Source organism: Pan troglodytes, chromosome 2, assembly GCF_028858775.2.
Source record: "Pan troglodytes isolate AG18354 chromosome 2, NHGRI_mPanTro3-v2.0_pri, whole genome shotgun sequence".
In the NCBI taxonomy this organism is placed as follows: Eukaryota; Metazoa; Chordata; class Mammalia; order Primates; family Hominidae; genus Pan; species Pan troglodytes.
The window spans coordinates 72116907-72144500 of NC_086015.1; the positions used below are offsets into that span (position 1 = coordinate 72116907).

Sequence of the window (27594 nt, forward strand, 5' to 3'; positions counted from 1 at the left end):
TACCTACTATGTGCTATTCCCTGTGGTAGGTCCTGGAAGAATAGAGATTAACCATATATAGTTTCTACCCTCATGGCACTTACTGTCTAATAGCTAAATAGGGATTTATGACAGTCTGGCCACACATACAAAAAATGGGTACTACATTGGCTTATGAAGAATTATGATTCTGAATCATAAGAAATTTAGTCCCATTACAGGATAGGCCCTTGTATTCTTAAACATCACATTATCCATCCTTCTACTAACACTCTGACAGCAATATACAAAGCACAATGGTCTTCCTTTCTCTCTTTTGTAAAATTTATCGACTTCAGCATATTTCCTTTGGGGCCAGATAATTCCTTGTCGTGGGGACTGTTGTGTCCATTGTAGGGTTCTTAGCATCATACTTGGCCTCAACCTACCAGATGCCAGTTATGACATCCCCAGTTATGACAACCAGAAGAGTCTTCGGACATGGCCAAGTGTTCCTTGGGTGGGGAAGAGAGTGGGAAAAATCACCCCTGGTTGAGAGCCACTGAGCCAAACCAAGAGTAACAGTAGTTGTTTTACAGATTCCCTAAAATAGAATGAATCTTGTTTTAAATTAATAGAGAAAGATGGGTCATTCCTGGAGACAAAGGAATGCACTAAATGACCTCCTAAGATCCCTGCCAATCCTAGAATTCCAGGGTACTTTTACCCGTAACCTAGTTTGGTTCCTCTGTGTCCCTGTCCCTGTGGACCCTCATGACTGTGCCTGACAGGCAGCTGCATATCCAACATGCCCTTTATGTCAGCAGGAACCCTGGAGGAGTCTTTTTTTTTTCTTTTTTTAAGTTCTTTTTGTTTTTGAGAAAACTTGGCAGAAACATTCTTTTTGAAAGAGGAAAAAAAGAAAACCCAAAAAACAAATTTAAGGGCTGTGGGAAAATAACTTTCTGTGCTCCTAGGTACCAGAACCGACCATTTGTTAGTATCGAGCGTCTGCTAAAGTGTGAAAAATTCTTGGAAGGCATTTTCTAAATTTTGTTATTGTTGTTTTATCCATTTATTTCTATGAGCCCTTTCCTTTGCTGTATGTTGCCTGTCCATGTTGGGCTGGCCAACTGAGGTATGCACTGTCTTTTATTTTGAAGAACATACTATTTATCTCATGGTTGGGAAGGTGGCCGTACTGAAGTATAAGGAGCCCAGCATTTGAATGTTTTAAGACCTGACTTTTAATCTTATGACCATCACTTCCTGACTTTGAGATCTCAGGACTTCTGTGCTTTAATTCGTACTTAAAAATGTGGATGGTAAAACTCTCCACTGAACAGCTGTGGGCACAAAACAAGATGGTAGCTATTTGTAGATTTCAAAATTGCTATGAAAATTATTTGTTAATATGATTGGACATTGTAATCATGTGGCAAATGTTTGTTTCCCCATTGGCTACTTATGTAGGGTTTATTTAAAATTAGGCAAAACTAAGAATATGTTTCCTGGCCACACCTTTTATATCAATCTCTCTTCAAATGCGATCCCCGGACTCTTCTTTAATTTCCAACTTCAATAGTCCATCTTACAATTTTTTAAACCTAGTTTTTCTGTAGTAAAAGTGCAGTTTTCAGAGTTCAACTTAGGGTCAAATCCCAGCTTCTGCTTCTTTTAACTCCATGCTCTTTGACTTTTAACCTGAGCACAATGTCTTTTACATTTACATTCCATTTCCTCATCAAAAAATTGGGGATAATAATAGGTCATATCTTAGACAGTTGTTGTGATGATAATATAAAATAATGACTATAAAGTGGCATCAAGATGCCTAGGCCCGGAGACCAGCCGTGAAGATGCCAGTGGCGGTGATGGCAGAAAGCGCCTTTAGTTTCAAAAAGTTGCTGGATCAGTGCGAGAACCAGGAGCTCGAGGCCCCTGGAGGAATTGCTACACCCCCAGTGTATGGTCAGCGTCTAGCTTTATGTTTGCTCCATAATGACATGAATAATGCAAGATATCTTTGGAAAAGAATACCACCTGCTACAAAATCTGCAAATTCTGAACTTGGGGGAATTTGGTCAGTAGGACGAAGAATCTGGCAGAGAGATTTCCCTGGGATCTATACAACCATCAACGCTCACCAGTGGTCTGAGACAGTCCAGCCAATTATGGAAGCACTTAGAGATGCAACAAGGAGATGCGCCTTTGCCCTGGTCTCTCAAGCATATACTTCAATCATCACTGATGATTTTGCAGCCTTTGTTGGACTTCCTATAGAAGAGGCTGTGAAAGGCTTATTAGAACAAGGATGGCAAGTTGATTCCACCACAAGAATGGTTCTGCCCAGGAAGCCAGTTGCAGGGGCCCTGGATGTTTCCTTTAACAAGTTTATTCCCTTATCAGAGCCTGCTCCACTTCCCCCAATACCCAATGAACAGCAGTTAGCCAGACTGACGGATTATGTGGCTTTCCTTGAAAACTGATTTATCACTCTGAGTTCAAGATTCATCTTCAGGATCCTGTATACTGACAAATATAGAAATGTAAAGTTTGTATTTTCAATTTATTGGATGGCTTAAGCACCTCAGCATTCCTTACTATGTGATAAAATACATATAGAATAAAAAGAAAAAAGATGCCTAGGCCCTATGAAGTACACAAAAAGTATTAACTTGTACTGATAAACTTGAATTCATTAAAGCTCCTGGACAAAATTGACGTAAAAAGCCTTCATCTTTCAAAGGGTATAGCCTCCATTTTGAAACAATTTCTTTGGTTTACACAACCCGGGGGACATGGTCCACCTCATGTTCTCTATCACTGCCCTCCCTGTCCCTCAAGCTTGTGCAACCACAACCCTGGATTTTATCAGTTTTTTCCATAGAATGTTAAAGATTTTCTACAGAAGGAACCTCTGTTGATACATTGGTAGAAGTTTCCTCAAAGTCAGAATGATGGAACTTTGGAAGAGCTTGAGAAAAACTGGGGTATTAGAGCACTGCTTCTTAAACTTTAACATGCGTATGACTGCCTTGGAATCCTGTCAAAATGCAGATTCTGGTTGAGTGGGTCTAAGATGGGGGACCCTGAGATTCTGCCATTCCTAACAAGCTCCCAGGGGTTCTGCTGAGGCTGGCGTAGGGACCACACTTTGTGTAGCAAGGTGTAGATGAGGAAGTTTGTCTTTATCTCATCTATCTTTAGATGCCGTCTTTCTCCTTAAGAGGTGCCTTTGACTCATGATAAAGCTTAGATCCCACCAAAACATTCCTCCTCCTCTCCCAGCGTTCAGAGGCTAGTGTGGAACAAGAATCTCAGGAGATGTTCAACACCCAAAGGACTGTGGAATAAAAATAAGTTTGCCAAACACCATAAACCATAGTTCCCCATCTTGGGGACCCACATAATGCATAGATGTATTAAAGGCTCTGAAAAGTCCTGCTATTTTTTAAAAAACATGTTTCTTATGGTTTACTCTAGAATTCCCCTTAAGTAATCTACAAATATCTTAAGACTAGATTAGAATCTCATGGGTGGAACGCAGATTTCAGTAGTTCTTTAACTCTTCCTGGGTGATCCCAATTTATAACTGAGGTTGAGAGGTCTGCCAGGGTAAGCATAGGAAATTCTAACAGAACACACTTGGGGAAAATCCTACAGCTAAAATAGCTCATCTAATAACATTGTTTATTAGATGCTAAAAGTGATAGTTTCTGAAGTGGTAAGCCTACATTTATACAATAGATTTCTTATTTGAAAAGACTTAAATGGCTTAAATCAGGCTGGAAATTTGGAGATGCTGGAGCTGATGGATTTAGTGGAAAGAGAGAACAAGGACTTTAAAATACCTGTTGTGTATGTATATATATATGTGTGTGTGTGTGTGTATATATATATATATTCTATATATAATGATGTGTTGACATCTTAAAAAGAAACAAAAACTTTCTAGTTGGGGAGAGACTGCCTGTCCTAGAGCTAATTGGTTCTTAGTGGACTCAGCCAGGAGCATACCCTTGTTATGGAAACTAAGTAATCCTGAGCCATACCTCCTTAACCTGGCCCATATACCCAGAAGGCAACATTCCTCTGCTTTAACCACTCCAGGGCCAGGTATCAGGCAACTAGGGACCACTCTTATAGTTTAGAGCCAGCCAAATTATCCAAAATAGTTGATCTTCAATAGTTTACCCGCCCCTGCCTTTCCCAAGAAAACTCCAAAAAAGGCTGCAAAATATCCCCACCTCCCAACTTTCTGCTCCTGCCTCTGCCTCTTGTCCAGCCTAGTGTCTCTCCCATGTGGCCTCATGCAATGTGCCATGCCTTCAATCTCTAGGGCCTCTTAATATATTAAGCTTGCTTTCCTGAGCCTCTCCTGTCTCCTCTAGTGGCCCCACCTGATTGACCATCACATAAAAGAATATGAAACACTCCTCAAAACCACCCATGGCATTGAATGCATGTCTCTATCTGTGTCTACCACAGGCTCCAACCAGAGACAATTTTCTTGAAACACTTGAAAGATTTGAAGGCAAAACATTTTTTTTTGTAGCTCTATTGAACGTGAATTCCATCCCTGGCTCTTTCTTCTGCTTAATGATAGGCTTTGAGCAAAGACATTGAACTTCTGTAGATGTCCTGATCCTTGTGTATAAAACCGGGCTCACACCTGCCCTGCCTACCTTTCAGACTTATTGTAAGCATTAAATGTGGCGGAGAAAACACACTTGGTAAAATGATGTGCCAAACACATATAAAATATAACATTATCTTTATTGTTGTGCGAGAAAAATGTTGCCTCAATTTCTGAGAAATAAATCAATTGTTTGGTGCCTTTGATTATATGCTACAGAAATTTGAGAAAAAGCAGGACTCTGCTTCTGCCAATGTTCTTGTCTTTGACCTCTGCTCAGAGTCTCAGTGCTAATTGGTTCTGTGTAGAAGAGGCAGGAGAAACTTTGTTACCTAGTTTGTCTAATTAATAGCCACAGATCAATTTGCTTGTCATTTTTTCTCTCATAGATTACTTGTTGTTTTTTGACTAATGGGTCCTATCTGAAGATGGCTACATATTGTGCCACAAATTTATCCTACCACTGGTAAACATATGACCTTTTGAACTATTTGACGTAGCATAGCAGTCTGTATTTTGCAAGAAGCCTTATGTATTTAACCTCCTTCTCTCATATAATTTTGCATGAATGTATTCTGCCTGCAGAGGCCCTTATAAATGGGCAATAAGCTTTGACATGTGTTCAGATCAGTTTGGCTCAGAAAGTTTATTTTAAATTTACTATACATTTTCATTGTCTTGTCTTCCAAAATTTCAGTGATGGTAATTGTAACAGTTAACACCAGGCCCTTGATCTCATCTGTGCAATGACAGGTGTTTGAGAAAGTTCGTTCTGGGGAATGTCAGAGAGATTTCAGAAAAGCGTTTGGCCTGTGTCTCTGTAGCTTCTCAGGGCTGTCTCTGTCACATTCCATGCTGTGTTCAGCCTTCCTCCCAACTCCGGCAGCTTTCCAAAGCAGCCTCCTGATTCATCCTCATCAAGCAGCAGAGAAGCCCAGGTGCAGCTCTGCTCAGCCTTCTTTGGGGAGTCAGAGCTAAGGGTTATCCCTCCAAGGCACAGGACATCCCTTTATACAGGGATTTTTTATCAAGATTAAATTTATTCAAGTACAAGATGCTTTGTAAAAATCCAGTCCCCAATAATATCTACATCACTCTGAAATGGAATATAGAATACCAAAATGAATTTCTTTTTCAAAGAAGTGATAAGCCTGCCGTGGAATGTATACATAAAAGAAATTTTTAAATGATTAGCAATATTATTTTATTCTGCCTATTTGAGATACAACTGCTGCTATTATTATGTCTACTACTGACTGTAATACTGAGTGTGCCTGGAAGTAAGTTAAGCTGTTTGCACGCATTATCTCATTCCATCCTCCTGATGATCATATGTAGTAAGCAACGTTTTTTACCCCCAACTTATGGTCAAGAAAACTGAAGCTTGGAGATATTAATAGTTAAATTTTCCCTAAGTGCTTACTTGGGGTGAGCCATTACACTAGTCACTTTACGTGTATGAGGTCAATTAATCTTAATTAACTAAAGTAAATGTAGAAACTCTGTTAGTCACTAAGGCTATCCCATTTCACAGATAAATAAATTGAAATGAAGGCATAGGGTCTGTCTTAGTCTAGTTTGTGTTGCTATAAAGGAATACCTGAGACTGGGTAATTTATAAAGAAAAAAAGCTTATTTGGCTCACAGTTCTGCAGAATGTACAAGAAGCATGGCACCAACATCTGCTTCTGATGAGGGTCTCAAGGAGCTTCCACTCATGGCTGAAGACAAAGGGGATCCAGTGTGTGGAGACAGAGATCCCATGGCAAGAGAGGAAGTAAGAGAGAGGGGTGTCAGGCTGTAGTTTACAGCCAGCTGTTGTGGGAATGAATAGAGCAAGAACTCATTCATTACAACAAGGATGGTACCAAGCCCGCCAGGAGGGATTTGTCCCCATGACCCAAACACCTCGGATTGGACTCCACCTCCAGCTTTGGGATAAAATTTCAACATGATATTTGGGAGGACAAACTTCAAAACTTTAGCAGAGTCTTAAGAAACTTACCTCAGGATTCTAGATTTAGGAAGCAATGTCAAAAGAAGACCTAGCACGTGTGTTTCTAAAGGTTGTGTGCAAACTCTTTCTTCTATTGACAAGGAATAGAAGTTAGAGGCATAGGAGATGGAGCTGGGGGCTGGGTTGTCGGCAATACTTTCTTCTTTTATCTTAAGGTCCACCTCCACCTGAAAAGCTGTATTTATTTCATTTGAGATACTGCATAGGTAATGAAGCAAGGTCTCTTGTGCTGAGAGGCAAATACTGTAATCATCTGCATGACTTGATTCTTTATTTCAGTAATATGAAAATTGTCAAATTATGGATGAATTATGGATGCTACAGATACCTGTAATTTGCTGCTGCAGTTTTGTAAACACATGCAGCTGCCTTTAATTTTGTTTTACCAGTCATATAATTCATTAACACACACCTGCAGTTTCCTAAGATACAAAGACGAATGAAGCTGGTTTTCAGTTCCCACTCTTTGTGTTTCCTACACTTCTCTGTTTAATCACCACACTCAGAGGTTGAGTAATTGGTTAAAAATAAATGCATCTCAAGGAGGAGCCTGGTGATTATCCTTGAAGAACATGCTCAAATTCCCACCTCAGCCATTGACTTAAATCATTGTTTTATCAGCAAAAGCCCAGGGCAGTTTGGAAATTAAGAAATTTGTAGAATTGATTTTCATTTTTTGCAACTGTTATGGCAACAAAGGCAAATCATTAAAAAATGGATTTTGGAGATAGCTGTTGGAGACTCCTTAACATGAGAGCCATGGCTGGTGCTAGTGGGTTCTTGCTGCTTCACCAAGAGGAATGTTAACCAAGGCCTCATCTGAGAAATGAGGTGTTACAAGATGGTACTGGCAGGAAGTACTTGTTTTAACCCTTCATTTACTTCTTTCTTTCTTTCCCACCTATTGAAATTGATGAGTTAGGTTATTTCTGATTGCTTCCTCTCCTCACTGTCATGTCTGTAAAAAATTTTAAAATGTTTCTTTTCAGAAAAAAAAATTCTCACTTTTGCCAACTTTTAAAAAACAAGATCTTCAGTAAAACCATAATAAGAAATAATAGTAATAGCTACTTTTGTTGAGCATTAGCCCTATGGCTATCACTTTATTAAGAGTGTTGCACAGTCATTTTGTTGAGTCCTCAACACAACGTAATAACATTGGCTTTATTTTCCTCAATTTATACACTAGAAACTAGAATCTAAAAAACTAAGTGACTTGCTGACATGGGGCCTCTATGACTTAAACTCAGGACGGCCATCCTTCAAAAGTTGTATTTCACATAACAATGCCACATAGACTTATACCTCATACAGCTATCCTCTTGATTCCCTCTACACCTTTCGCCATTAACATTCTCCTTTGTATAGCCATAACTGTTACACAAGCTGCAACATATTTTGTAATACTATGCCAGTTCCATTGCCTTACTCACTTATGTATTTAAGCTATTGTTATTTAATGTACAAAAATGTTCAGTGTGAAGGCTAAAATTATATTGACAATGTCCTAAGTGGCTTTAGGCAAGATTATAAAGTAAGGTAGGCAGCTTTTCTTGGTATTTTCCTGTCCTTTGTATACCAGAACATTTATTAGGCTAAATATCTTAGTTTGCTTTGTGTTGCTATAATAGAATACACCAGACTTAGTAATTCATAAAGAAAAGAAATTTATTGCTCACAGTTCTGGAGGCTGGGAAGTCCAATATCAAGGTTCCAGGTAAGGGAGGGCCTTTGTGCTGAGTCATACCATGGTGGAAGGTGGAAGGGCAAAAAAGCTTGAGAACTGAGAAAAGGGAACCAAACTCACGATTTTCATCAGCAACTGACTCCAGCAATAACTAACCCACACCTAAGATAATTAACCCCCTTCTGTGATAATGACATTGATTCATTTATAAGGACAGATCCCTTATGATGTAATCACCATAGTCAACACCATTGCATTAGGGATTAAGTTTCCATCACATGAACTTTGGGGAACACATTCAAACTATGGAACTGAGGAATATAGCCTGCTTCCCCTGTTCTACACCAAAACTTATACATTCTATGTCTCATTGCTACAAAATCTTATATGCTACTGGATTCTAATTAGCAATGATTAGTTTATCTGAGAAGCTCATTCATGTAAATGAATTACCAATAGACATCATTTAATGGAGTTTTACTACATGATAGGCACTGTGGTAAATTCTTTATAAACATTATCTTACAAAGCCCTCTATGATGGCATTATCTTCATTTATAAGTTAGGGAGTTGAGGGACACAAAGATTAAGAAATTTGCCCAAAGAATAATTTTGCAGGCCTTAGAAGCAGGATTTGAAATTCATTTCTATATGACTCAGAGCCCTGAGTTCTGATCTTTTTGCCACAGCACTGTTTCTGAAAGTGTGTCTACCTGCATCAGAATCACCTAGGCTGTTTGTTGAGAATGCTGGTTTGTGGAACGTTCAAAAGACCTGCTAAGTCAGATTCTTTGGGTGCAGAGCTCAGGAATCTGCATTTTTTTATTTGCAGTTTTCCCAAACCTCCCAGACATCTATATAATTTTTAGTCATGTAAAAAGCTTATGACTTTTTGACAAGTTCCATAAGAAGTAAACACAGTGATAGTGCTGTAAAACCCTGGTGCAAGTCAGTGAGCAAGACAATTTTGACAGTCCAAAGTCAAAGATGACTGAATATACCACAGAAATCTGACCCTAATGCTGTCAGTTAAATTCAGTCCCATGATATGAAGACTTGATGCTTTTAGAGAAACTCAAATCAAAGTAGCTGAAGCTCAAAAGGCCATTAATTGCTCTTTTAAAATACAGCTAGATCTAGGTGCTCAACCATAATCATCACCGATACTTTTCTCTTCATGTTTTGGTTCACCTCTACTCTGTGTTGGCTTTATTCTTAAGTAGCACTTCCAAAGTGGTGATGAGGTGGCCCCCACCAACTCCAGGCTTATATTCTGCCAGGTTGAAATTCCCAATGGAAAGAGTTCATCTTTCAGTGTAATTCCTTGAGAAGTCCTAGGGACTTGGGCCTGGGTAACTCCTCTCCGAACCAAGCAGAAATCAGCAGGGTGGCATGCCCTGGGCAAACTTGAATCTTTTCCAAAGTCCTGAAACTAGAGAGAGGAGGGAATGGAGAGTGGGACCAGCTGTTTATAAGCCACATGAACTGAGAGTAAGGGAAGCTTGGTCCCCAAAGGGAAGTTGAGTCTTAATAGTACAAGGAGAGGGAATGGATGTTGGGCAGACAAATCAATGAATGTCCTTCTCACTCATGAATGGACAAAATGAGTTACTCTTTTTGCTCATAGTCAGGCTATCATTTTCCCCTAGGTGACTATTGGTAGCATAATTTTCTCAGCAAATATTTTTAAATAATATAAAATCTAACACGATCCAGTGCTCAACCAGGTGTGTCTATATATAGATCAATAGCAAACTATTCACATCAGACCCAATTAGTGGAGTTAATAAAATTTATTTCCCAGATGCTTCAAATCACTGAAATGAATAAAGTTGTTTATGACAGGTCACAGGACACTTTCAAGGACCAGTTAAAAAGTGCTGCAGTTTGGAGAGAGCTCTGAGGTCATGATTAGAAGCTGAGAAGGTGGTAGATGAGAGAGTGGAAAGAATAGGAATTTTGCTGGGAAAGCTGAAAGATGTGGATAGAAATGAGGATGTTTCTGAGCTGTCATTTGCAAAGCTCTCCTATGGCTTTGAAGGTCTTTGGAATTGAGCTCTCACAGACTCATTTTATTTTATTTGTTCATGTTTTACTTATTGTAAACTGCCAGGAATTAGCATCACTTGTATTTGCAGAGAGAACTTCATGGGTTGGTTAAGATTCTTGTTTCCGTCTGATGAATCCATGGTGTTCTCATGGCTAAGAGACAGCCACTCCAACCTTGACATTTTCCTTGAGCGAGAGAACCCTGTCATATGACTCCCCTGAATTAGTCATCAGAACAATCCATGGTAAGAAATACTTGCCTTTTTTCATTGCTATTGCCTACATGTTGCTTAGATTGCTGCGTGAAAAGTTCAGCTTTTATAATAAGAAAGCTATGCACAAACTTAAGTGTGAGTTTCCTTATATTCTGTTCCCCTTCAATCACTTTAATTCTGTTTTCTAACTCCCATCCTTTAGGGTTGATGAAAAATCCTATGTCAGGCCTTTTATTAGTAAGAGTAATTAATGGTAGCCAGCTTAATGAACAGCATCCAATTCTTAGTGGTTTAATAGCAAATTAATTTCTTAGTGTTGCCATTGTCTGGTGACTTTTCATTTGGTGTTCAGGGATCCTGGATCTGTCCATCTCTTTTTGCCAGTATTTTCTAAAGCATCCTAAGATAACCCTCCTTCATCCTCTGCATCCAGTCAGCTAATAAGCAAAAAGAAAGAGCATGGCACATCACCTGAAGGGTTTTAGAGACCTAGAAATCGTCTACCTCACTTTTTCCCATAATCCATTGGCCAGATCTACCTGCAAGATCCACCTGCAAGATCCCACCTTTACTGCAGGGAAAACTGATAAATGTAATTTCCCAGTGTACCTAAGCAGGAAAGTGGGTTTGGTGAGCATTCAGCCACCTCCTGCTACAATTATTACTGGGGCTTCCTTTTGCTTCTAGATTATAGTAAAATCTAGGGAACTTAGTTGCAAAGTGGAGCCTCTTTAGCTTATAATATTGCAGCTGGCAATCCTCTTGTTCCAAACCCCTGTTTCCTTGAGGCTCATGTGTCTCTTCTTTCATCCCCACATGGGAGTCCAGAGACCAGGTCCGCCTTTCTTAGAGAAGCCATATAGCCATCTGCTCAGTGTTCTTGCTAATACTCTAGGCTTTGCCAGGGAACACATGTGACTTTCCCTGTTCTGGGGTCCCTGCCTTGGGGGTAGTTCTCCTCTCCCTCAACTTGAACTTTTGTTATTTTCTTAAGTACACACACACCCCACACTTCTATTCTCCCCAGTGCCCTTGGGACATTGTTTAACTTCTATTTTCTGCCCCCCACCAAACATAATGGAGGAAGAGAGCATAGAAAGGCTTGGCTACCATTCTGCAATGAAGATAGGGAAAAAGACCAAGAGAAAAATACAAATCATAATTTTAAAATTTTGCCATAAATAAAAGTTGAGATGCATTGATTATATTGATTACTTATATCGGGGTTTTGCCTTATCAACAACCCAGTTAATCAACAAACCAGTTACATCAGGCCCATGCCTTATCAACAAACCAGTCCTATGAGTTAAGTAACATTTCTCCCATTTTAAGATGTGGAAACTGAGACTTGAATAAGTTGTATTACTCATCTCTGGGCATACTCCTCATTAGGTGGCATTCATGACAAGGACCCACGTACAGCAGACTCCAAATCCTGGGTCAGTAGCCACTATATCACTCTGCAGTGCCTGGTCAGTGGGGAAGCTATAACTATGACATTCTCAGTAGAAGGCTTGCCAACCCCCAGAACTGTGCAGCCTTAGCAGACAGGGATAGCACATTCGCATTTACCAAGCCTTTACCTTATGCCAGGTATTATGTTAGTCAGTTTGTAGATTCTGTCTTGCTTACTTTTTCCAGCATTAATATCATCCCTAACTTACAGATGAGGGTATGGAAGTTGAGTGAGGATATCGCCTGCCCCGTTATTTCAGATGGAGCCATGTCTCAAACCCTAATCCCTGTGACTCCTTTGTTCACACTCTATTCCACTCTCTTATGCCTTGTAGAAGTCCTGTCACTGTGTGGCCCAAGGGGAAGTGATTGTCCCTTGTGATCTATGAGTGTCATAGCCACCCCTTTTAAAAGTCTTGGGCCACAAATTGGAAATTAACAAATCATTCCATCCATAAAGGGAAAATGGAAAGTGCTTCACATGATACGTGAAGACTGAGTATGATCCAAACCTGAAGAAAATACTGATGGAACTCTTATTCATAATAATTTCTCTTCATTTCTTGTAAACCTCCATTATATCCCAGTTTCATGAAGTAATTGCAGGGTGTCAAACTTGAACAGCTTAAAGTTATATAATTAATTTCATTCAGCTTCAGTTACAATTACTAATTGATCCAAGCCTGCCAGCACAGCACCTGGCAGCAGTCAGGAACACAACAGCGGTTGCAGGCAGGTGGTTGCAATAATTAGGTTACTACTTTTTTTCCCCCTTCAAGTACCAGGTGGTCCAAACCCCAGGGTCAAGCAGACTGTATTTGGCCCAAGGGTACCGTTTCTGACATCTGAGTTCTTTTGAAGAAACTAAGTGCAGTGGCAGAATATACTAGCCCGGAACATGGTAAAAAAGCACAAGCACCAAACTGGGCTTACTGCAGCAGAATCAGGGAGGAGGATCCAGCATCCTGAATAAGGTCTGGAGAAAGGGACAGACTCTTAAACCAGCAGTCAGGATATTTCTGAGATTTTGGCTTTCAGGCTAGCCCTTCTAACCAGGTATCTGGGAAATAAGAAGGAATGAGGATCCAAAAGCAGGCATGCAATCTGAATTTGTAAGCGACGCTGCCTGGTAGTCATAAGCATCAGATTGGAAATCAGGTAGATGTTCTTGTTTGTCTGCTTGGTTGTTTTATTTTCTCCTGGGTCTGCTTCTTATTAAGTGAGATTTTAGGCAAACTACATGACTTTGCTAGGCCTCAGTTTCCTCATCTGCAAAATAGGAACAGATACTGTGGCTGCTGTGCTCACTAAATGAGTAAATGCATAAACATTGCTCAGCACATATCTGTTGGGCAATAAAATGATCCATTAATGTTAACCTGTTTTATCTGTATTGTATCTAGAAGGGAAAACAGTTCAGTGACCTACATTTTGAATTGGGTATTTAACAATGAATATAACTTTGAAATGATGAACAGAATCATTTTCATCTTTGTAATATTAATAATAACTATAATTTACTGAGTATGTGTTCTGTGCCAGGGAAAATAATAAATCTTGTACTAGCTTTAATTATTGCCATCCTTATCTTTAATGTTGATATTAATATCCCTATTTTATAGATGAAAAACTGAGGCACAAAGAGGTTATGTTACTTCTCTGAGAGGAAATGAGGAAGATGAGTTAGAACTCAGATATCCTAATTCTGTCGCCAATAACCACTATGCTTTACTGCCTTTATAAGCCCTGGGGAAAATGTTCTCAGGTTCTTTCTGACAATATTAACAAACTTTTATATTTTAATGCCAGATTATCCTAGCCCAGCTCTTGTATTTTAGTTCAGATTGACTTAAACAATAATCGTGATATAGAAAACATGTTTGGAGCATATTCAGAAAGCTGGGAAAGCTATTATTATTATTTGTTACATTTATTTTTTATTTCATTGCTTTTCTCTATTTTTGTTTGCTGTCTTTGTGCTTACAACATGCTCTTGAGCATCCTGTAGAAATTCATGCTGAGGTCAATGTTAAGTGGCAGGTAGGAAACTTTTATAGGTCCATGATCTTAAATCAGAAAGCAGAATATTGCCAAGAGATATTAAAAATAATTGCAATAAAGATGATCACAGCTCTATCAAGAACATCTGATAAGTAAGCTTGTTATTTACTGGAAACTCATTTCTCCCAACTGCTGTAAAGAGGAGGAGAAAAAGCCTTGCCTTTCTTGGAAGGCACAGGAGCAAACAGGAAAAAAAAATACAGTTTTATTTTTAAACAGTTTTGAGTCTTTTCTGGAGATGTTTTCTAATCAATAGAAAAGACTAAGAAATCTTATGGTCTCATCTCCCAGGTTTTATGTTTCCCATTTATTTAACCAAGATAATAAAAACTCATATGTGGTCTCTTTAGTCATTTCCAAATAGGGCTGGCTTCTTCAGTTTATCTCCAAATAGCTCTGGCTACAAATTTCATTTCAGAACTATTGTTAGCATTATCAACTGCTAGGTGGATAGACAGATATCACCTTTGGTTTTATTATTAACAAAAATAAGTCTACTTGGTTTGAAGGATTTGAGTTATAATAATGAAAAACTGTGTCTTGTTTTTTGGCTTATGAGGAAAAGCTGTGAGGTCTGGCCAACTTTCACATTTGAGTCCCTTTACTCTCAATCTATTCCCTCAGTCTTGGATTTAACAAGTTCCAGAGATCAATAGCTTTCTCTTAGAATGAGTGGAAATTAAAATCTGTGATGAGGCTTCACCCAACCCCCTTACAAAATCTGCCCCTGGAAAGCAACCCAAATATTGAGGCCCAGTCCAATGGCTCCGCTCGCCTTTTATTTGCCTGACAGTCCCAGATTGAGAGGAAATGGCCTTCAGATTTTGGCAAATCTTTTACACTGGCATTCATATTGCTGAAATTTCTCAGGCACATTTCCGATTCAGAAGTGCCTCCCCACTCTGTGATGTGGGTCCAGGCAGCTAGCTTCCCAGCAAGCTTTGGGAATCCCTACTTTGTTATTCATAACTCTGCAAGCAATGAATGTGTGCAGCATACGGTATAGTGAAAGGGCATTGCAGGTAGGGGCTGGTTTCAAATTCAACTTGTAAGGTGTAAGTTGTATGACTTGCTCATGAAGCTGATATACATTTCTCTTTATTGAATCTTGATGACATAGATACTAGATACATTGTGGCCATTTTTCATGTCAGCTTGGAGATGGCTATGAGGTCTCATCAATCAAAAAGTCCTACCCAGTCAAGTTTTCAGGGTTAGGAAACATTAGTCTTTATTCAGCTGAATATAAGGTACAGTCATTGGCTAGAATAGAGGGCCGTGCCATATGCAGAATACATAATTAAATGCTAGAGTTGTACGCTGAGATGAGAAGGCCTCACTTTGTGATGACCTTAACATTTTTTGGATCCTTTGCCATTTGCATATTTCTTCTTTCTTTTACAAATATATGACCTTGATTTCATGTAATTTAATTGAAATAAATGCAAGCTACAGCATCATATATGTATTTTGTGACAGAGGGCATTTTGCATATACTGAAGTAAAGAGAAATTTTTGTAGTTTGAGTAGGGAAAATCTGCACCTCATATCAAAGTTAGACAAAGAAGATGGTGACTGAAGGAAGAAATGAAATCCCAAATGCTGGGGAAGGGCATGGCTTTTGTTCAATCTCCTATTCATTCAATATGCAATTACTGAATGCCAACCACATTACAAGCATTGTTCAATTTGCTGGGGGCTGAGATGAGAAGGGTATGAATTTTAGTTTCGAAGAGCTCACAGTCTTGTCTTGAGAAAGAAAGGTTTGACAGACAGAAGGAAAGCCATGTGAGTTGAAAGAACATGGGGAGGACTGGATAGAAGATGACAGCACACCACCTGCAGGGGTGAGGAGCCCCATTCTGAGATCAGGAGAGCTGATTCAAATCCCCTCATCACCTGATTGGCAGTGAAATCCTATGCAAAATGCCTGAGTTTTTTCTTTATGTGAAAATGAGGCAGCTGGACCATGAGCCTATTAAAATTCCGCAAATTGTGCTCCTTGAAAAAAATAGTTCTTCATGGTATTAACGGGAGACTTTGAGAGGCAAAACATGCCAGAACGTCTGTGGTCAAACAATATAAGAAATTATTAGCAACACTTTCTGTAATTGAGTATCCCCATTTTTCTAAGAAAAGAGAATGAATTACTATTTTTTAAATTATTTTTTCTTCTTTTATCTTCTCCACTTCCCCCTGTTCCCCCCTTCCTACTTAGTTTTTTAGAGATGCAAAGCATAGCCTTTTACTTCCTCTTCACTGGACACTTCCTACAGGGCAAATTCCAGAACAGAACTCTCAACCACCAGGAGGTTGCCTCGAGAGATAACAGTTGACTTACAACCTAAAGTATGCCCACTACAAACTTTCTCCCACCTGGAAAGTTTTTGGCCACCATTAAAACCTATTTATGCCCATGAAGACACCAGCTCAGCTGCTCGGTAGATAAGGCACCAAACTAGCACATGGACCACCCCCACCTGCTCATTTCTGTCACTATATAGTCACACCTTTTAAAAACATCCTCTTTCTGCTGCAAAATCGAAGCAGTCTTCTTAAGGGAAGAAGGCTGTACTTCTTCCCCTTAGCTAGCTTTGGAATAAAAAGTCACTTTTCTTTATACCAGACCTGGCTCTCGTTAATTGGACTCTGCAAGCATCAAGTGACCAAACCTGTGTTTAGATTACATTTCCTCTAATAGGCAGAGTGAATAAGTGTATAGTAGAAATGGAAAGCTCTTGGGCTTCTGCAAGGTCAGTGGTATGATCTTCACTTTATAGTGGGGGAAACTGTGACTGGAATAAATGAAGGAACTTGCCAGATAGCTAAGACAGCTAATTGTAGGGCCTCATAGAGCAGGAGTAAGTGTCCATTTTTTATAAAGGGACCAATAGTAAATATTTAAGGTTTTGTTTGCCATATATTCTTTGTTCTGTTGCAGCCACTCAACTCTGCAATGTAATATGAAAGAAGCCGTAGATTATATTGTAAATGATGGACGTGGCTGTGTTTCAATAAAACTTTATTTGCAAAATCCGGCAGTGACTGGCTTTAGCAAGAGGGCCTTAGTGTGCCAACTCTTATAGTAGAGCATAATGGGCTTTGGAGTCAAACCGCCCATAAGATAATATCCCCAGATATGTCTTTTTCTGGCTAAGTGACTCTACAGAAGATATTTAATCTCCCTATTCATCAGTTTCACATCTATAATGTGGGCATAATAATAGTATCCACCTCAGAGTTGTGAGAATTAAGTGTAACATCTCCAAAACAATTATAATAGCACCTAGCACTTAATCAATTCTTGTTTCATTAGCCATTTTTGGTAATACTCAGCAATTAATCAATTTCCCTACCATCACATAGTTATTAAAAAGTGGGGACAGGATTTCCATTCAGAGGGTCAGGGTCTGGAGCCTGTGCTTGTATATGAACTCTACCTCCAATGCCCTCTCAGAGCTGGAGGAGAAAGGGTTTAGGTCAGGTCTGGCTAACCGCAGAGCCCATGCTGCCTTGCCACAACTGGCCTTTCTGACCATACACTCAATGGATAATGGTCCACACACTCAATGATCACAGCATGTAGATTTCAAGTGGGTCAAAATGCAAATACCCAGGGCGTTAAGTGTGTGGGTCACTATCCATTTAGATCCACATCTTAAAAGAAATCAGGACCATGCCTTTAATTGCTTTTGTTTGAAACTCTTCATAACTATATTTACTATACATATATGTAATGTTATGATAATACTTTGATGTCAACACAATCTAAGTTAGAAAGCTACAAAAACAATGTTTACCTCTATCCCAAGGACATAAATTTTCCCATAGAAGGTATAACGCCATGATATGCTGAACCAAAAAAATTAGGCTTATGATTAGGGATACTCACTATATGTAAATCTGTACTTAGTCCTAAATTTTCTAGTTTGGAATTTCATCTGTGTACTTAATCTCCACTTCTACCACTGGATTTATGTTCTATTTTAAGAGGGTACAGTGGGGGTTCTCAAAGAGTAGTCTCCAAACTGGCAGTATCAGTATGTCTTGAAAATGATAAGAGATGTTAGACTTTGGGCCCCACCTCAGACCTGCTCGATTAGAAACTCTAGGGCCCAGAATTTGGTGATGGAACCCAGCAATGTAGGAGTTGTGTAAATCATTTTATAATATTTCTATCACTTGTATAGCACCTTACATTTTTCCAAAATACTTAAAAATATAATTCATTTTCAGCTTCAAAATAATCTTTAAGGTAGGCAGGATAGTAGGATGGAAATAAATGTTTGCTTATATCATTTTGCTAGTGAGAAAACTAGACAAGCATAGATCTTGATAGCAAAGCTAAGATTTCAGACTCAAACCCCGTTTTGTTATTATTTTGAGTTCATATTTTTCCTCAAGCTGGGCTTTGTTTACTTATATTTAGTCTTATTGGCATGGAGACTTGATCATTTCTCCTTGATTAGTGTTCCCTGGTACCTTTTGGGTTTTACCTTCAGATTCATAATTATTAATTCTCTAGACTATGGGTCAGCAAAACTGGCCCACCACCAGTTTTCGCAAACTTTTTTTTGAAACACAGCCATGCTCATTTCTTTTTTATCAGCTGTGAGTGACTGCTTTTACACTACAGCAGCAGAGCTGAAGAGTTGCAACAGAGGTTGTAGAGCCTACAGGTCACAAATTCTCTACTCTTTGGCTCTTTATAGAAAACATTTGCCAATTGCTGATCTAGAAGCAATATATTTCTCACATAAAGCCTGATAATAAATAGCAGAAGAGGGCCATTCAGTTTCCTAACTTTGACTTCAGGATCAAAGGCTCCTCAACTCTTCTTTGCATGTGTTTCTCAGTGGTCTAGACCAGTGGTCCTCAACTTTTTGGCACCAGGGACTGGTTTTGTAGAAGAAAATTTTTCCACAGATGGGGTTGGGGGATGGTTTCAGGATGAAACTGTTCCACTTCAGATCATCAGGCATTAGTTAGATTCTCATAAAGAGTGTGCAGCCTTGATTGCTCACATGCACAGTTCACAGTAGGGTTCAGGCTCCTATAAGAATGTAATGCGCGGCTGATCTGACATGAGGCAGAGCTCAGGCAGTCATGCTTACTTGCCTGCCGCTCACCTCCATGGACCAGTGCCTGTCTATGGCCCAGGGGTTGGGGACCCCTGGTCTGGACCACCCTGCTCATTAAGACTATAATTTTTTTCTACCATAACTGGTAAAACTAAGTTTACTCTCTCTCTCCTTCCCCTATGGCTCAATAGTGTGGACTTTATTATGACTATTAAATTATCTCAATTAAGTATTTTCTGGGAGTCCATTAACTGTGTGTTTGCCAATCTGACATAATAAAATTCTGAAAACACTCCAAGTGAAATATTTTAAGCCCAGACAAGAGGCAGAAAAGCAAATATAATATACTCTTGCCTCTCTGATTATGTTATCTGAAAAACCTAAAGTGCTTTCTAGTGCACTCTATGTCCAGACTCACAATGAGGAATGACAAAATTTTTAGATAAATTGGTTTGTGAAATATTTATGTGCATTTTAGTGGCATAGACAGGAGGTAATCTGTTTTGTATTGAATCAGCTTGGGACAGAAAAAAAAAGCACAATGTTAATGAGATTTTTTAAAACCACTTTTAAATTCATGTTGGCAAAAGACAAATAGTCAAGACTTTTAATTTCTATAAACTTAACAACTAGAGAACAAATAAAGCTTTATTAACTTAAATAAAAGTAAGTAGCTTTTCTTCCAAGGGCATAACAATTTATTTTTCTTTCTATGTAATCTTCTGAAGGACTACTCTTTTCTACGTATTAATCATCCTTTTCCAGTGTGTTAGTTTGATTTTAACTAAGTACTGATGATGGTGAAAAATCACAAGGTGACTCCAGCTTAGTACACTGGGTTAAGCCTGTGGTCTGGGAGTTAGCCAACATTATTTCCCTATAAGATATGCAATCTCCTTGCTGTATTACCTTTGGCCAATACTTGCTGTCTCCATTTCATCCACTGGTTCCACCCATATGTAGACATTAAACTGATTTTAGTGTCTGATGAAGTTGATGCTGCACTTTGAATGTGTTAGTTATTCTAGAAAAGTAGAGTAAAGGCTGAGTCCACCCTTAAGTCAAGACTTCAACCTTTGATTTCATTGATCTTCCCAAATGACGGTCAGATATGTTTGTGCTCCCATAGTGTTATGATGCTCCCATAGTCTTTTATACTTATTTATCTCTATCATGGCATAATTCACCCTGGATGGAAATTACTAGCTGTTTTGTTTGTATTCCCTTTTAAACTATGACATTTTTAAGGGTAGAAGCTGGATTTTGTTCATTACAGTATCCTAAGTACCTGGTTTGCCATCAGTACTAAATAACTTTCTGATGGATGAACTAATTAAAGAGACTTAATTTTTAACTAATAAACTGGAAGATCTACTAGAAGGATGGGAAGGAGCATGTAAGTAGACTGTGTAACCAGTCAAACTCTGCCAGGGAACTTGCTAAAGAACACACTTCCAGGACAAAAAGAAACTAAATCCCATCTAGACTTTTGCAGTTTAAACTCTTAGGTCTATAAATTGTGTAATCTCTTCAAAATTTTCTGAGCTGATCCTATATCCCAGTCTTCCCATTTGTGCAAAAACCCTCTTTCTGCTGACCACTGGCAAAATGCTTTAGCTTGGATTGCTGAATGTGTTTTTTTAACAGATATGCTAATCTCAGGAATGATGCATTTCAGCTCTAGCATCATTAAAATAATATCCCATTGCCATTCTGCAGTTCACTGCTGAGTCAGCACGTTTATTACAATCTCTCTCTTCCCAGTTTCCTAATTTGGCCATAAAAATTCACTCAGAGTAGAAACTTCACATAGGTCTTGCCTCTGAATGGTATTTTTTCAAACAGAATCTCAAAGTAAGCTGTTTAATGTACATGAACTATTGTGGAATTCACACACACTCAAGTAGAATTCTGAAAAGGGCCTTTAAGGTGTTGTAACTTATGCTATCACCTGAAATACTGACACTTCATAGTGGTGTCATCAGGCAAGTTTTGAATAAATCCTTTTTGTCCCCCTTGGGTAATTGCCCTGGGTATGTTCTGTAGAATATTCCCAGTTTTTGTAAAGTCGACAAATTTTCATTTTTGCAGAATCTTTTCTTTTTCATTGCATTCTCCCTCCCATTTTTTATGCACCTTTGCTTTTACCCAGCTTTTGCCTCATGATCTCATCTACCACATTTGTTCCTTTTGCAACCTGTGTGTGTGTGTGTGTGTGTGTGTGTGTGTGTGTGTAGGAGGTAGTTACACGGGGAAATTAAAATCTAGTTCTTAGGGTTAGCTCTCAAGTTTTCACATATGATTACCCACTTTGTGGATTATCTATGTTGTATTTTTCTTGCAATTCTACTTTCCCAATCCACTTGGAATGTAACCGAATTTATTCCTTTCTCTCATTCCAATACACATTTAGTGGCTGTATAAACACCTCTGCATATCCTCTGAGATATACCATTTTAAGAATGTATTTCCCCCATCCCAACTCCCTAAAATATATTTAAAGCCAATTACTTAAATGCTGTTATGTATATGCCTATATTTGAAGTCCATGAATCCTCTTCCTTCTATGTTGTGAATGAACAAAGAATAGCTGTTCATACATGAACTCTTTGCACAGTTGTTTAAGAAGGATAAAGTTCAGGCCAAGGGACAGCAACCCAAAAGAGAATCTGAAAATAAATGATAGCTCAGAAGTCCATGATGTTTTGTGCATGGAGAACTATCAACTGCTGGAATTTTAGAATCTCACCTTCTATCTGATGAGTGACTCTCTGTATCAACATCTCTAACAATGAAAAATGTTAGTAAATTTGCAGCAATCTCTGTGGCATAAGGTGGGAACTCCCAAAACCTTTTCTTTCACCAGCAAAACTGCCTAATAAGCAACTCCCATGCACACAGATTCTGTCCCCTCCCAATTCTGTCTGAAGCCCTATATTTAGAGAAAGATTTCTTAGGGTTACACTTTGGTTTTAATTTGTCTCAGGAGAAATAATTGTCTAACATAGCCACCCAGCTTTTGAATATGAAATATATAGAAGCAGCTAAAATAATAAGCTTAGATAATTTAATTCATTCCAGAACATTTGCTACATACCAGCTATTTTGCTCTACTCTGCAGATATAAAAGGCAAAGAAGGTATGGCTTCTACTCTCAAATTGCCTAAAGTCTGTGTTGAAAAGCATAATTAACTAGCATCCTAGAGTAGAATTTAGTATTAAGGTAAAGGCTATTTATTTAACAAATATTTATTCATCAAGTGCTTTCTGTGTGCCAGGCACATTTCTAAGGCTGTGGGAATACAGTGATGAACTAAACAGACAAAACCCTCCCCTCTTGTCTAAAAGGAAAGATGGACAATACATGAGTAGTTAAGCTTAGAAGGCAAGTGGCTTCGTTTTGCTCACTGCTATATCCCCAGCATCTACTGCAGTGCCTGGCACATAGTATGCACTCAAATATTTAGGAATGTGAATCAAATTAATTAGTACAATATTTCCATATTTTAAATGGTCATGGAGTACTGAGAAGGGAATAGTTCATTCTGGCTACAAGAGCTAGAAAACTCCAGCCCAACCTTGAACGGTCTATAGGAAATTGAAAAGTGATGTGAGTAGACATAGCAATGCCAGATCGAAGATAGAAAATTCTGCACAAAGTCATAGAGGTATGAAAGAGCATAGCACATTGCCAATACTGAAATTCAGTGTGGCCAGAGATCGGAGACTGAACAAGTAGGCTGAAACTTCATTGTTAAGGTCTTATTTGCAGGGACAAGATTTTGCTATCCTATGGACAATGGGGATACCTAAAAGTTTTAATCCTAGTGGGCCTTAAACCCATCTACATTTCAGGTTCCCCCTTTCCTGAGCTACTTTTCTCCCCGTAGCTCTTTGTGTCTTCCTCCTTCCTATTAGTGCTTTCTTTTTCCTCTCACTTGTCAGGCAGTCTATCATGCAATTATATTATCATGTGTTTGAGGCTCTTTCAGACTAGTCCCTTACAATGAGCAGAGTTAAGTCCTCTTTCCCCCTTATTTAGACAGTAACTAAATCATTTGCCATTTTGACACCCCTAGAAAGGTAAAGCTACCTCTGCAACAGCCAATGGGGTGTGTTGCACAGTGGATAAGAAGCCTGCAGCACAATTCGTACCATAAAGGAAGCCGGCAGAGTCTGACTCTTCACATTAAAAATTAACAGTGTGCAATATACAGCAAAGCCTGCCACACTCCTCCCTTGTGAAGCGCATAATGGGAGAGCACCCCTCCCTGGAGGATGGGAAGGGAACATTTTCGTACAGAGGTGCCAATTTAATCATCAGAAGAAAGTTCTGCAAATCAAATGGAGGGCAGAACTCTCAGGAAGAGGCTGGAGGTTTAATTGCCCATTTGTGAGTCCTGAAATCCCCTTATACGCTTGTATAAGGGCCAGGGGAAGTACATCCGCCGTGAAGCCTTACCCAGTAGACATGCAGTAAATATCTTCTGAATGATAAATAAGATCAAGGATGTAAACTGGCCACCTCTGGCAGATGCTTCAGCATTAAGAATATTCTCAATATTGTTGGTGGAGGCTTTAAGGTTTATAAAGGTTTTGCAAACGCTGCCTCTTTTCGTCTTTAGCACTATTCAGCACAAAACAGGAATTTTCACTATTATTCAAATGAGCCTCAGGGAGGTTAAATGAGTCTCCCAAGGTCACTTGGCTGGTTAGTGCTGTGGTTGGGACATAAACTCAGGTCTGCCGAATGAAAATGTGGGATGTTTCCTTAATGCTCTGAAAACATAGCTCCCATACAGTAATACTCCAGTTCTCAAAGTTTTGTCAGATGACTGCTTCAGAATCACTGCATAAAAGTTAAAAACGCGGCCGGGCGCGGTGGCTCACGCCTGTAATCCCAGCACTTTGGGAGGCTGAGGCAGGCGGATCACGAGGTCAGGAGATGGAGACCATCCTGGCTAACATGGTGAAACCGCCGTCTCTACTAAAAATACAAAAAATTGCTGGGCGTGGCGGCGTGCGCCTGTAGTCCCAGCTACTCGGGAGGCTGAGGCAGGAGAATGGCCTGGACCTGGGAGGCGGAGCTTGTAGTGAGCGGAGATCAAGCCACTGCATTCCAGCCTGGGTGACAGAGCAAGACTCCGTCTTAAAAAAAAAAAAAAAAAAAAGAAGAAAAAAGTTAAAAATGCATAGTTGGGGGCCTCAATCAATCAACCACACTACGTAGTAAGGAATCTGCATTTTTAAGGAATCTGCATTTTTAACAAGGGCACCAGGGACAAACAAGTTTGAGAACCACTGTACCAAAGAACACCTAACACAGGTTGAAATAGTTTAATAAAAGTTACAGAAGTCTAAATTACTCCCAAGATAGGGTGGAGGCTGCAGTGAGCCAAGATTGCATCACTGTACTCCAGCCTGTGCAACAGAGACATTGTCCCCCTACCCCCAAAATATTAAATAAATAAATAAATAATTCCCAGGACAAAGCTTAAAAACAGGAGAACCCATGTGTTTTTTTAAGAATCTGTGAAGACAACTTTGCACCTAAATGTAAAAGTCACTTTCAATGTCATTGTCCTGTGGTAGTGTCCTCTATTTGTTAATCAGTTTTGACTTCAAAATTTCCCATTTTTAGGGGCCACTGATAATTATATGAGTTTTGAAACTTTGGGTCTGTTTATTTGTCCTAATAAGCTTCTTTTCAGATACAAAAAAAAAAAAAAAAAAATAGAAGGCTTGATTTGTTTTGCTCAACAGCAAATCACAGGAACCACTATCTCTTGTGTTGGGTTCTATTCTTTCTAGCCCAGTGGCAATTGCTGTAATTACAGTGAAACTTGATGAATAAATGTGTCTCTATGAATTTTAAAAATCTGAATATGTGCTATGAATCAAGTTCAACAGACTTAGTAATGATGGTGCAAATCATTCACTGAAATGTCAGAATGTGTATTTAGTAACCACACGTTAATTCTCCCTTGTATATTTACACATATGCCAGCTTTTAAAGCAAGTGTTAATAGTTGATAGTGATATAACTTTACATTTCTGAAAATAGTCATAATGTAGACCTTGACTGGTTATAAATAATGTCTTCTTAATTCTATTCCAGTCTAGGAGTTGAAATCCAGAAATGACTGTCTTTTCTTTAGATCCTGGTAGCAAATTATAATTGTGATGAATGCATTCTTGTACCAATGGTTTAGCTAAAAATTATTCCTGATTATTTTGGAGTTGTGTTGCTTGCCATGAGGTTGCAAGTCTATTTCTACACAAGGGGTCTAAATTTGCTTTTGACCTCAGCAATTCAAATGTGCATATTTTCTTTTTTATCTTAAGAATTTATTGGGACAAAAAAATAGACAATTGCTTTTTGATTTCTTATTTATAGCCAGGAGTCCCTCTCAGCCCAAAGTCGCTGTTCTGGAAGCTGGATGCAATTTCTACCTTCTCTGAACTTTTGAAGTATATTGTCTTTCTTTCATTTATAACACATAGCTATCTATAGTAGTATTTTTGTTATTGGAATGCATGCCATTTCCTCTGGAAATAAATTTGCTATTCTTTAAGGAATGGTCATATTTATGAGTTTTTATATCCTAAACAGGGTCTTAGACAAAATAGATACTGTAGTAGTTAGCCTCCAGGATGTTCCCAAACGATTTATGTCTCCATATATCTGTGCCCTTCCCACACTGAATCAAGGCTGGTCTTGTATGACTGATTGAATATGCCAAATGTGATGATGTGCAACTTTCAAAGCTAAGTCATAAAAGGCACTGGAGCCTCTTCCTTACTCTCTTGGATCACTTGCTCTGGAGGGTACAGGCTGCTATGTCATGATGACATTCAACCCTTTGATGATACCCAAGTTGAGAGGAACTGAGGCCCTTGAATAAAAGCTAGTGCCAAACTGCCAGCTCTGTGATTGAATCACCTTGGAAGTGAATCTTCTAGACCTAGTCAATATCTGATTACAAATGAGGAAACCTGAACTGGAGTCTCCTAACCAAACAAATTCTACTTCCTTTCCCACAGAAACCATGCAGCAATAGCTGCTTGATCACATATCCCTGAACATCTTATTTCGTAGATAGAACTTTATGTCTAACAAATGATAATCATTGCTTTAAGCTCATAAGTCTTAAGGAAGTTCATTACTCTGCAATAAATAATGAATGTAGAATTCTATGGCTAAAGGCAAGATTATAACAAATGAAAGTTCAAAATATTTGATGCACACCAAACTTCATGACAATGAGTCTGTATCTCACTCTGTGGGTGATGTGAATATTTTTAGAGAAAAGTTACTTTTTAACTAGGCATTACAAGAATAGTATATGGGTGAGGTAGAGAAAGGCAACTTCAATTTGTAGCAAATGTTTAAAAGATTGATGGCTGGGTGCCTTCAGCAGCTGGCCAGAAGATTTGATGTCCTTGTAATGACAAAGTTTGTTACTTACAGAAGAGGTAGAGAGATATTGGCAGTTTAGAAAGACCTTTCAAGAAACCCTTCCAGAATGATAGAATAAGTACTCCCCAAAATCTGCTTCTCCATAAAGGCAATGAGAACACTTGCAAAAGTCCTCAAATATAAATTTCTAGAGCTCTGGAAATTAACTAAAGGCTTATAACAGTCTAAGGAGCACTTATTCAGAAAACACATGAGTATCCGTAAGAAGAGCAAGATTTATGGAATTTTAGTGTGCCTTATTTGCATCACCCTGTCCTCAAATCTGCAGTATCCTTGAAAACCAATAGACTCACAACCGTGGTACTTGTTAGAAACCAACAGTCTAGCTGCCACTCAAGGGAAAAACAGTTTTGGGGCTCCCCAAAAAGCCCTCTTCCCAGAAAATTTTTACTATTTTACTTATCTAGTGGCTCCCTAAAAATGCCCAAAGTCCAGGGCTTGTTTTTATACAATCTGACTGAAATTTCTCTGTGCAAACAGCCCTATCCCCAGGGTGTTTGTCAAAAATAATCAATTGCAATTGTTTAATGTTGCAGCTTTCTGAGGCAGCTGTACAAGTGGCACAAAAGGAGGCTGACCAAAATATTTTAAAGGAAAAACTGGGATATGAGATATCCATAGAGGCATTTGAAATGCTCCAATATATTTCTGGGAATCCAGAAGGCAACATGCGTGTGCAGAGCTGTGCTTATCCCCAGAAATAAACCGAAAATGCCCCAAGCTTTAATCTCTGACTGGCACTGAGGCTCAGCAAAGAGTAGGAAGTGAAGGCTAGGGCAGAGCTGTAAACTACCGGAGCATTGAAGGCATGCTCATAAACACACAGCCCCTCAACAGAGGCTGGGGGACTTATTGATTCAAGTCATTTAAGGAAATATTTGTTCAATCACTGCCTGATCGCTAAGCCAGTTAAGCAGAGACATAGAGACTTCTATGGATACAGGCTACACAA

The 27594-nt window shown here is 38.9% G+C and overlaps 2 protein-coding genes across 4 annotated transcripts in view; both read left to right on the forward strand.

The window, feature by feature from the left end:
• LOC134806951 (TAFA chemokine like family member 1) overlaps nt 1-27594 on the forward strand; it is a 713713-nt gene that overhangs the window by 309869 nt on the left and 376250 nt on the right. The window lies entirely within an intron of this gene.
• On the forward strand, nt 1789-2562 carry LOC129143502 (COP9 signalosome complex subunit 8-like). Its single transcript, XM_054680773.2, has one exon. The coding sequence runs from the start codon at nt 1818-1820 to the stop codon at nt 2445-2447; it is 630 nt and encodes a 209-aa protein (XP_054536748.1). The 5' UTR covers nt 1789-1817; the 3' UTR covers nt 2448-2562.

What these genes read in the sequence shown, in the direction of transcription:
- LOC129143502 (XM_054680773.2), top strand. Translation starts at nt 1,818, where the DNA reads ATGCCAGTGGCGGTGATGGCAGAAAGCGCCTTTAGTTTCAAAAAGTTG.